At 41.6% G+C, this 12,570-nt stretch overlaps 1 protein-coding gene across 1 annotated transcript in view; it reads right to left on the bottom strand.

Moving 5' to 3' along the window:
• The window catches only part of LOC124016106 (syntaxin-1B), a 73,113-nt gene extending 60,768 nt beyond the window's left edge, over positions 1-12,345 (bottom strand). The window contains exon 1 of the mRNA XM_046331634.1: positions 12,066-12,345. Within this exon, the coding sequence (XP_046187590.1) occupies positions 12,066-12,095 (30 nt within the window). The 5' untranslated portion in view covers positions 12,096-12,345. The remainder of the gene's footprint in view (positions 1-12,065) is intronic.
• Positions 12,346-12,570: the final 225 nt, after the last annotated feature.

Here is a 12,570-nt window from a genome sequence, read left to right as displayed (position 1 = left end):
CTACCTGCAGGCGTTGGGTTCTTGAGGATGTCAAATATACAGTACATCAATCTAAATCGGTCATCAAATAATGTTTTTTGTCTTCTGCTGTAAAACTATTTGACTCACTTTAGTGGTTGGATTGATATATCTGGGAGCGCCTTTTAAATGTGTTTGCCATCCGGGTGTATGATTGCGTCACAGTGCAGTAAATGGATCTGACATTTACCCTTTACAATCAGAAAAAAAAGACATTGTATCTCCTCGCCACCCAAAAATGGCAAAACTCTGACCTCTAAAAGATCCTACAACACAATCAGACCATCTGACATCCCTAGACTGTTTCCAAGACAATTTCCCCAACTAGCAATTTCCGAAATAATATTCTGAACCGATAACATGGTGATCATGCAAACTGAGAGAGCAGGTGATAATCACACTTCAATAACATCTCCCCAACATAGTGGTCCTTAAGAGACATGTTGCTGCTGAACTCTTTTCCTTCCTTTGTCCTATCATTGTGCTCATGAGTCATTTAAAGATGTTGGATTAAAACCATATCACCTGACGTAGTCCTTTACAATCATACCCGTGATTGAAAATGGCAGATTTGGGCACTGATAAGCGCCTAAATTGGAACAAATTAGCTGTACAGTAACCTGCTATAAATGACATCAGAGTTCCGGTCTCTAAGCTTCACAGTGCTGACTGACAGCCGTTCTGAACTTGAGCACAGCACGCGACAAGAAGTCGCCCCAATCCCTCCTGCTAATTGAAAGTTTTGCAAATGTTTTGTTGTCTGAGTAAAGGAAATGCTTTATATTAAGAGGACTCTGTGTATTTTGAAAGATGAGACATTGAGGATTATAATAAATACCGCTTTGATGTCATACAAGCAAGCCAAACACCTTCGCACTTCACATTTCCATGATCATAAAACTCATGTCATATACAATGTCAACGTTGTTGATCACTATGTTTGATGTACAGTTACAAGATTAGATGATGTTATACTGTGTTGTCTGTTCACACTGCTATGCTTTATCTTGGCCAGGTCGCAGTTGCAAATGAGAACTTGTTCTCAACTAGCCTACCTGGTTAAATAAAGGTGAAATAAAAATAAATAAAATAAAAAATACCCTGTGTTGTTCTGAACAGAATGAGCCTATGTTTATCTATTGTGAAGGAAATTTGCCGTGGAACACGCACCTGAATGCACTCATAACTCCTTTCTACACTCTTAGAAAAAAAAAGGTTCCAAAAGGGTTATTTGGCTGTCCCCATAGGAGAACCCTATTTGGTTCCAGGTAGAACCTTTTTTGGTTCTATGCAGAACTATTTTGGGTTCCATGTAGAACCCTCTGGGGAAGGTATTCTACATGGAACCCAGTAGGGTTCTACCTGGAACCAGAAATGGTTCTTCAAAAGGTTTCCATACGCGCACCAAAATTACGGTCTGTTTCTGAATTGCTTTATGAAAGCCCTACACGGGAAGATAGTATTTTATAACTTGTCTAGTCTAGCTTGGCAATACAACAAGCTTCAAATGATGATGCCCACCTGACCCTGATTGTGATTTATAATGGTCTGTTTTTGGATTGTGTAAACAACAGTAATTGTGTGATGGCTGGGATGCAGGGCTGCGTTCCAAACAACCACAATTGTACTTGCTCTAGCTCCTCAACGGCACAGCTAGGAGAGCTCAGAAAAGCACCTTGTAGTTGACGACTCTTCTATGAGTCACTAAAGTGCATTGAAATGACTTAGTAACTGAGCACACCTTGGAGAGCTGTGTGGCCACTTGAATACACCAGTTAGTCCTCTCACTCGAACAGATGTGATGTGTTTGTCTTACGTTGCACCTACCCCACATTCTCCAAGGATATTCTTATCATGTTACTGAATGGATCCAGAGTATTTTCGGATTTAATGTTAAATCACATGATAACATTTTGTTCTTGTGTCAGGGGAACTGTTGTGTCCTAAACTTTGATCTAATAACTTCCCTATAATGACATTTTCCAAACCCTTTCAATTGCTACCATGCTTATGCATATGTTTTCACATTTCTTCCGTTATAAACATTTAAATGTAGCCCTATCCATATGGGTCCATTTTCACGAGTGTAAAGGGTTAAATAAAAGTCTGAATTTGTGGCAACAAGATGGCATACCCAAAACTTTGGATTCCGTGCTTCAAAACTTACAAAAACGGACTTGAATGATCATGGGCATTCAATATCAAAGAGATTTAGATTCTACATAGCTTGAACGATAGAATGATAGTCCCTGGAACATCTTATTACTTAAAGCATTGTGAGTCACAATAAATCCCAACTGTACGACATTGTAAGCATCCTGAGACGGTGGTGATCTCACTGCTTCACCTTTGTTCAGCTCAGTCTGAGTGAAAGGGGATGTGAGGTAGGCTAAGAAACAGATTTCCGCTAGACAGCCACCTGATCTCATCTGACTGATCAACCCGTTCCTCTCTGACTTGTATGGGCACAGTCGGGCACAAAATCCTCAGAAATGTAGGATGGACGCCAGAGCGAAAGTAATTGTTCAGCGTGTTAATTTAGTGGCTACAATTGTTGACGGAAGTAAGTGGTCCGGCCTGGATTGGCCAGTCAGCATGTCTTTCTTTACCCTACGTTGACATTTAAAAAATGCAAGCTATTCTTTATATGGCACATAGTAAAAACAATTGAGTAAAAGTGGAGTAGGAATTATTAGATGGTTTTTGGACTTTCTAGAACTCATTTGAAGGTATTAACCCCGAGGAGAAACGACTAGCTGTATTGAGGTAAACTTAACTATATCAAAAAAGCAGGTAGTTTCTGATTAATAAAAAATCCTGAAGTTCAAATATGTGTGGATAAACAACATGTGACAGGTTCACCAGTGTGGAGGTGAGTAAGACTCAAAGACAGGGACAGAGACTGTTCCTGAGTACCCTAAAGCCTACTAAACTAGTCAGCTTCCATACCCCCAAACCCAATCCACACAAAAAACATACTACACTCGACACAAAGGCTATTTGTTGTCCACCTCAAGTGACTTTCCTTCCATTGTTCAGTTCATTGCCATTGTGAGGAATATAGATGCTAAAACATGCCTTGGAGGGCTATTTTTTATTGTATAATGTGTCCACCAGGTCAAGGGCACGTGTACCAGTCTGTAAGTACCAGTGGGCAAACAGATCCCTCGGTCAGATGAAAGACGTCTTGCTGCAATAAATGCGTAACATTCCCTCCTGCTATTTAATCCTGATTAGCATTTTTAAAAACTTCATTGTTGAACGTTTGTGTCTCTACGACTACAGTTACAAGCTTAATTGCATTTTGGGTTGACAGAGTGCAAATGAAGATCCCTCTGCTTAAATGACTTTGTGGAGGAGGACTCAAAACACACATCACTCGTTCAGCTTGGGTCTGCGCAACATTGTTTATTGGGAAATAAATCAAATTTAGGACTTATCTACCGGTAGTTCTAGGTTTGTGCTTGCATTGTGTGTACCACTGAAAACCACTGTGATTTTAAATATAGTGGCTGTCATTGCCCTTGGTTGCATATGACCGCACAGAACACTGCGCCCGCCCCCCATCATCCCCCACTCTACCACAGACGCGGCAGACTTTAGGGCTAAACCAGGAAACTGTGGCTTTTCCTGGGTTATTAATTTCCAACATGGCTGCCGTTATGACTCACCGCTTGATACAAACACATTTTTAGAATAGATAATGCACATCCTTGACCTCTCCTGGAGTCTATTCTCCATCCACGAAAAACATCATGCCTTAAGGAAAATACTCAAAACAGAGCGACCAGTATTCTCTGGTGCAATCTGCTACTACATTGATGTGGCATGTAGTCAGGGGTGGTGCTCATACATAATGTATTACTAGCTGCGGTAATCACTCATGGGGAGTGACTATTGGAGGGCCATCAAATGGAGATGCTCGGCTACACCCCCCTTCCTTTTGAAAAAAATACACTTTAGGACAAGAATCCTTTCAGTAATGATAGCCTGTACATCTACTAACTGCATCAAATGCCAATCGCCACTGTGTTCTCTGATATCATTTGTTTAGCAGTGAGCATGGTGACATTTTAGGGTCAGGAAGGATTACTGTCTCCTAGAAACTTGACAGAATTGTCCTAATATGGAATTGTATAACATAAAAGATGCACACTTCAAATAAAAGACAACGTAAAAGTGGATGAACGTTTAAACTTCAAATATGCCAATAAAATGACAAAAGCCGCTGCAGATGCAAATATGTCAAATGCATTCAGTCCAGCAGAACTGCTAGGCAGTGCCATTAAGACAGAACTTCCCTCACACAGATTTGAACATGCAGTTATTTTCCTAACTGTGATCATTTCTGAAATACATCCAGCAGAATTCGTTAGTGTCTCTCCCCACTCCCCTATACACAGTTCCACTCTACGTTTTGTAAGTGGTGGTTTGGGCCTTGCCCTTCAATGACTCAAGGACAGCTTAAGGCACAATAGAGGCAAGATATATCACAACTTTCAATGTGGCATAATCTTTATTACAGCTGGCAAATTGTTCTTTGTTATCGCGTGTACTATCATCACTATCATTACAACACGTTAGCCCTATTAGCTTCCGTATCATTTGTGCTGAGGGAGCCTTGATTAACCCTTGTTGTCAAAGGTCAAAAGGTCATAGAAGGTTCACTCATTCATCAGCTGCTATCTGTGTTTGATTGTACCCATTTCGATTATGAATTGTTAAAAAACAAAGGCTTTTGATTCAGAATAGTTGGCTATAAATGTATCCTATTCCAGCACTAATTCTCAACAGCCTTGATAAAAATATGAACAATGTCATCTTAAAGCTGTTTCATTGTTATTACATTGCAATAACAATGTTTTGCAACATTTAAGTATGGTACTGTATAAGCTGAGCTAACCGTGTTGCTAATGGAGACGTATGGGACTTGTTAGTACAGATGAAGGTTCCAAAGAGTATTCACACCTCCCTTGACTTTTTGCATAGTTTGTTGTGTTAAAAAGTGGGATTAAAATGTATTTCATTGTCATTTTTGTTCAATGATCTACACAAGATACTCTGTAATGTCAAAGTGGAAGAAAAATTTGAACATTTACGAAAAATAAAACACGAATATATCTGAATTAGATATGTATTCACACCCCTGAGACAATCCATGTTAGAAACACCATTGACAGTGTGAGTCTTTTGGGGTCTTTAAGAGTTTGCACACCTGGTTTGTACAATATTTTGTCAAGCCGATTTAAGTAAAAATTGTAACTCGGCCACTCGGGAACATTCAATGTCATCTTGGTAAACAACTCCAGTGTAGATTTGGCCTGCTAAATTAAGTAATTGTCCTACTGAAAGGTGGATTCGTCTCCCATTGTCTTTTGGAAAGAAGACTGAACCAGGTTTTCCTCTAAGATTGTGCCTGTGCTCAGCTGTATTCCGTTTATGTTTATCCTAAAAACCTCTGTAGTCCTGCCGATGACACGCATACCCATAACATGATGCAGCCACCACCATGCTTGAAAATATGAAGAATGGTACTCAGTGATGTGTTGTGTTGAATTTCAGGACAAAATGTTAATTTCATTTTTTGCAGTATTACTTAACTACCTTGTTGCAAACAATGCATGTTTTGGAATATTTTTATTCTGTACAGGCTTCCTTCTTATCATTCTGTCATTTAGGTTAGTATTGTGGAGTAGAGTAACAACAACGTTGTTGATCCATCCTCATTTTTCTCATATCATAACCATTAAACGCTGTAACTGTTTAAAATTACCATTGGCCTCATGGTGAAATCTCTGAGTCGTTTTCTTCCTCTCCGGCAACAGAGTTAGGAAACACGCCTGTATCTTTGTAGTGACTGGGTGTATTGATGCACCATCCAAAGCCTAATTAATTAATTTACCATACTCAAAGGGATATTCAGCTCAGATATTTATTTATTTACGCTACCATTCGGTGCCCTTCTTTGTAAGGCATTGAAAAACCGCCCTGGCCTTTGTGGTCGAATCTGTGCTTGAAATTCACTTCTCGATTGAAGGACCTTACAGATAATTGTATGTGGGAATACTTATTGACTCAAGACATTTAAACGTTTCATTTTTTTTATACATATCTAAAATGTTCTACAAACTAAATTCCACTTTCACATTATGGGGTATTGTGTGTAGATCCGTGACACAAAATTGAAATGTAATCAATTTTACATTTAGGCTGTAAAACAACTAAATGTGGAAAAAGTAAAGTGGATAAATACTTTCTGAAGGCACTTTATATACATTACCACAGAACTCTACAGTATAGGGAAAAGCCTGTCAATGTAAAATAAAGGTGTGCTGTCTAGGTCGGAGACGGAAGTCAAACACTCCTTTCCTCTGACGCAATCAGGGAGTTCCAGCTTATGTCTTACTAAAATCCCTGTTTATGTGGGACACATTGCATGGTAGCGAGGTGAATGCTGTTTTTCTCACTCTTAAACTTACGTCATGTCATACATGTGGTGAATATGAATGCTAAATACATGTGGTGAATATGAATGCTAAATACATGTGGTGAATATGAATGCTAAATACATGTGGTGAATATGAATGCTAAATACATGTGGTGAATATGAATGCTAAATACATGTGGTGAATATGAATGCTAAATACATGTGGTGAATATGAATGCTAAATACATGTGGTGAATATGAATGCTAAATACATGTGGTGAATATGAATGCTAAATACATGTGGTGAATATGAATGCTAAATACATGTGGTGAATATGAATGCTAAATACATGTGGTGAATATGAATGCTAAATACATGTGGTGAATATGAATGCTAAATACATGTGGTGAATATGAATGCTAAATACATGGGGTGAATATGAATGCTAAATACATGTGGCGAATATGAATGCTAAATACATGTGGTGAATATGAATGCTAAATACATGTGGGGATAAATAAAGCAACACAGGGATTCGAGGCACACAAAGCTTTAAGCAAAACGACACAAAATATACAGTAACTGGAATAACAGAATGTTTTGCTAATTCTGCATTGGACACAAAGATGTTACTGGATATGTTATAAATCTGTATAAATAAACTCATTACCTTACCAAGAAGGTACAAATTGGATGCATGTATTGCATTTATGGCTCTGCCAGTCAAGGACACAACTGTACATTTCGGTGTTCCTCAAGGTTTCATTTTAGGACCACTATTGTTTTCACTATATATTTTACCTCTTGGGGATGTCATTCGAAAACATAATGTTAACTTTCACTGCTATGCGGATGACACACAGCTGTACATTTCAATGAAACATGGTGAAGCCCCAAAATTGCCCTCACTAGAAGCCTGTGTTTCAGACATAAGAAAGTGGACAGCTGCAAACTTTCTACTTTTAAACTTGGACAAAACAGAGATGCTTGTTCTAGGTCCCAAGAAACAAAGATATCTTCTGTTGAATCTGACAATTAATCTTGATGGTTGTACAGTTGTCTCAAATAAAACTGAGGACCTCAGCGTTACTCTGGACCCTGATCTCTCTTTTGAAGAACATATCAAGACTGTTTCAAGGACAGCTTTTTTCCATCTACGTAACATTGCAGAAATCAGAAACTTTCTGTCCAAAAAGGATGCAGAAAAATGTATGGATACATACATGCTTTTGTTACTTCTAGGTTAGACTAATGCAATGCTCTACTTTCCGGCTACCCGGATAAAGCATTAAATACACTTCAGTTAGTGCTAAATACGGCTGCTAGAATCCTGACTAGAACCAAAAACAATTATCATATTACTCCAGTGCTAGCCTCCCTACACTGGCTTCCTGTTAAGGCAAGGGCTGATTTCAAGGTTTTACTGCTAACCTACAAAGCATTACATGGGCTTGCTCCTTCCTATCTTTCCGATTTGGTCCTGCCGTACATACCTACACGTACGCTACAGTCACAAGACGCAGGCCTCCTAATAGTCCCTAGAATTTCTAAGCAAACAGCTGAAGGCAGGGCTTTCTCCTATAGAGCTCCATTTTTATGGAACGGTCTGCCTACCCATATGAGAGACACAGACTCGGTCTCAACCTTTAAGTCTTTATTGAAGACTCATCTCTTCAGTGGGTGATAGGATTGAGTGTAGTCTGGCCCAGGAGTGTGAAGGTGAACGGAAAGGCTCTGGAGCAACTAACCGCCCTTGCTGTCTCTGCCTGGCAGGTTCCCCTCTCTCCACTGGGATTCTCTGCCTCTAACCCTATTACAGGGGCTGAGTCACTGGCTTACTGGTGCTCTTTCATGCCGTCCCTAGGAGGGTTGCGTCACTTGAGTGGGTTGAGTCACTGACGTGATCTTCCTGTCTGGGTTGGCGCCCCCCTCCTTGGGTTGTGCCGTGGCGGAGATCTTTGTGGGCTATACTCGGCCTTGTGTCAGGATGGTAAGTTGGTGGTTGAAGATATCCCTCTGGTGGAGTGTGGGCTGTGCTTTGGCCAAGTGGGTGGGGTTATTTCCTTCCAGTTTGGCCCTGTCCGGGGGTATTATTATCGGATGGGGACACAGTGTCTCCTGGCCCCTACTGTCTCGCCTCCAGTATTTATGCTGCAGTAGTTTATGTGTCGGGGGGCTAGGGTCAGTTTGTTATATCTGGAGTACTTCTCCTGTCTTATTCGGTGTCCTGTGTGAATTTAAGTATGCTCTCTTAAGTATGTTCTCAACTAACATCAAGGCGGTGGCCCGTTCCTGTAGGTTCATGCTCTACAACATCCGCAGAGTACGACCCTGCCTCACACAGGAAGCGGCGCAGGTCCTAATCCAGGCACTTGTCATCTCCCGTCTGGATTACTGCAACTCGCTGTTGGCTGGGCTCCCTGCCTGTGCCATTAAACCCCTACAACTCATCCAGAACGCCGCAGCCCGTCTAGTGTTCAACCTTCCCAAGTTCTCTCACGTCACCCCGCTCCTCCGCTCTCTCCACTGGCTTCCAGTTGAAGCTCGCATCCGCTACAAGATCATGGTGCTTGCCTACGGAGCTGTGAGGGGAACGGCACCTCAGTACCTCCAGGCTCTGATCAGGCCCTACACCCAAATAAGGGCACTGCGTTCATCCACCTCTGGCCTGCTCGCCTCCCTACCACTGAGGAAGTACAGTTCCCGCTCAGCCCAGTCAAAACTGTTCGCTGCTCTGGCTCCCCAATGGTGGAACAAACTCCCTCACGACGCCAGGACAGCGGAGTCAATCACCACCTTCCGGAGACACCTGAAACCCCACCTCTTTAAGGAATACCTAGGATAGGATAAAGTAATCCTTCTCACCCCCCTCCCCCTTAAAATATTTAGATGCACTATTGTAAAGTGGTTGTTCCACTGGATGTCATAAGGTGAATGCACCAATTTGTAAGTCGCTCTGGATAAGAGCGTCTGCTAAATGACTTAAATGTAAAAATGTAAATCTCTCTCTAATTCTCTCTTTCTTTCTCTCTCTCGGAGGACCTGAGCCCTAGGACCATGCCTCAGGACTACCTGGCATGATAACTCCTTCCTGTCCCCAGTCCACCTGGCCATGCTGCTGCTCCAGTTTCAACTGTTCTGCCTGCGGCTATGGAGCCCTGACCTGTTCACCGGACGTGCTACCTGTCCCAGACCTGCTGTTTTCAACTCTCTATAGACAGCAGGAGCGGGTAGAGATACTATTAATGATCGGCTATGAAAAGCCAACTGGTACAAAAAGTGGGGGACAAAATGCAGTCATAAAACCATTTAAAATTGTAAAAAGCACACACATTTTTTTCTCTGAATAAATGTCTAGTGAGTGTCATGCAAAATGATAGTGCCTTTACAGAAATGTTAAGGACATTGAGTGAGTGAAATAGTTTGGTCTTGGGAGAACAAATCAATAATATGTGTGTGTGTGTGTGTGTCAATGATAGAGAGCAATATTAATTTTATGAGTAAGAAATTGCACTGACATATCTGTAGCTTATAATGCTTAGAAATATGTTTTTGAATAAGAAAACTATGCCTGTGCATTTTCAACCCCCAGAATGTGTCCCTTCTCAGCAACCACTACCCCAGTTTATAATCAATAACATTGGAACATATATTGTGCAGCAGCACGCGCGCACCCTCAACCGAAGGTCTATCAGCAGATTCTTTGGTTTACACGGGAATAGTCGGTATAGACATGGTAAATATAGCCGGCCAATCTTTTGCTCACTCACACGTAGCACATTCGGTAAAACCCGTGCAGACACGGCTTGCTCAGAGCAGGACGATGTAGCGCGCGACGTATACGTCACTGTGATGTTGATGATTACATAAAACGTAATTATTACCCAATCATATAACATCTGTTGCCAGAATTACGTGATATTCTATCATTATAATATAACATTAACAATATTATTTCCATAGAGTTTAGACTGACGGTAGCGATTATTTATAAATTTCACTTCAAATGGCATAGATTATATCGGGAATGTGAAGGGCTAAATTACAGTTAAAGAAATAACGAAAATTTGTCTCAGAGAGCAAGATAATCTACAAAAATGAGCACGTCTAATAAACGCTAGTATGGTTCGTTTGGACACGAAAGCATCATAACCGAGATATTTTTTGTAGCCTAGTCTCGTTGAATCTGCAGTGGGCAGTGAGGCAAGTGCCTAGTGTCTGACTGAGTATGGATCTAGCTGTGTTCAGCGTTTCAGTGGGAAGGCATAGAAGGAGGCACAGAATTCGTGCAAGGTGATTCCGCTGACCAGGGGCTATCTCAGGAACGGTGGCACAATCACAATCATGTGCTATAATGTTCACAGCAGTATAGCCTGTATTGGCTCTACATTTGGATATACTAAATCACAGACAGGCACGCACGCGCGCGCACACACACGCTATAGATATAGGTGCAGAGCGGCAGTGAGTCCAGGCGTTTCCTCGGATATTTTATTGATCTCCAGACGTTGGGAGGTTGGGCTACGCCAAAAAAAGGCATTCATGCTTCGGGCCTCATATTGATTTGATTCCCTTGAGGATAGGAGACATTTGTTTTTCAATTAAACCTAGACAGACAAATTGCACAAATATATGACAGTGGCTATCCTCGTGGTATATATCTAGTCACTGAATGTGTTGTAAACCAGTATGCATGTGGTTTTCCAATGCAGGGAAAAATGAAACCCTGGTGCAGATCCTGCCATAGCATGGTGTCGCCAAAGCGAACCCAATTGAACCCTATAGACGCATAGTTGGGAGAGAGCTAAAATTATTTTCTCCTTGGTCGAATTTGGGTCTAATACAAGCAATAATGTAAACTATACCCTATTATAGAGGCCAGTTATAAGAAAATGTACAATCTCATAATATGACCCCCCCACCCCCACCGTAGTCGACCCCGTCCCACTCGTATAAAACGCTCTCTCCATCAACTATCTAGAAAAAGATAAATCCGATGGGCTGAGGCAATTCTGAACAAATATTTAGTTCTACCAAGGGTTGAATATAAATCCTTAACGGTGTTTGCAGTGATTGCTAGACTAGGAGCACTCTGGGCTAGGATAGCTTTCATCCACAGTATTTTACCACTATTCTGGGTAGCTGTCCATCCAATAAGCATTCATAAGCTTATATTGATTAGGGTTATTTCTAGCAGTAGACTATTTATGGTAGATGGGTTTGTTTTATATGCTTTCCTGCCTGCAATGCTAATAGCCCTATACTATTTTCTCAAATCACTGCATTTTAACGGACCTTTAATAGAGAAGTCATCGTTTTATCATGCTTACATTACGTGTATGATCATCAGTGCACGCATGCGGGCACCACTAGGCTATTGACACTGATGGGAAGACACATTCGAATGCGTAAAATATAAATGAATAGCCTAAAGGTATCAGCCTCTGTATTTTTGTTAAGAACCGAAACCTCAGTGCACATATTTGTTATGTTTGCCGTGAGCTAGCGCTCAGCAAGGAGATGTCAGACGCTGACGCCCGATTGCGGTGAGGATTCGGAAGGGAGGAGAGAGTGGGACCAAGGGAGGAGAGAAGGAATGGTAGAAATATATAAGCTTACACTTCGTAGTTCTTGTGTACGATCCTTCATTGTTTCCCCGCCGTGCTGGCTAAAATATAATCGCCTGGGTTTTTCCGCCTCGTTGTCTTCTTATGTCTAAAGGTCCGACAATGTTATATTTTCTTCCAGTATTCAAATGAGGGGGTAGGCTATGAGTCTCCCCTGTGCGCTACCTTCTCTGTCTTTTTTCCCCTTCTCTCTAGTCCCCCCTCTACCGTGCTTGTGCGTCCTCCTTGGCGGTGCAGTGTCGCCCCGCAGCGCGCTCCGACTCCAGCAAACGAATGCGATACGAGCGCGGTACTGATGCTGCAAAAAAAAAGAAGCGATGCGGAGGGATGGAACTCTGTGCGCACGCGTGGTCTCCATCTCTATCACTTTACCTGCTACCCCTCCCCCTCCGCCCTTTTTTCCCTTCGGTGTCTATCCGCAGCGCGTAATCGGTCGGCGCCCCATGCCAACACAGTGAACTGTAGTTTGTTTTCGGTGAATTAAAATAATTTGGTGA

This window comes from Oncorhynchus gorbuscha, linkage group LG26 (genome assembly GCF_021184085.1).
Source record: "Oncorhynchus gorbuscha isolate QuinsamMale2020 ecotype Even-year linkage group LG26, OgorEven_v1.0, whole genome shotgun sequence".
NCBI classification, from domain to species: domain Eukaryota; kingdom Metazoa; phylum Chordata; class Actinopteri; order Salmoniformes; family Salmonidae; genus Oncorhynchus; species Oncorhynchus gorbuscha.
The sequence above is the reverse complement of the archived record's forward strand: the minus strand, read 5'-3'. Positions and strand labels throughout refer to the sequence as shown.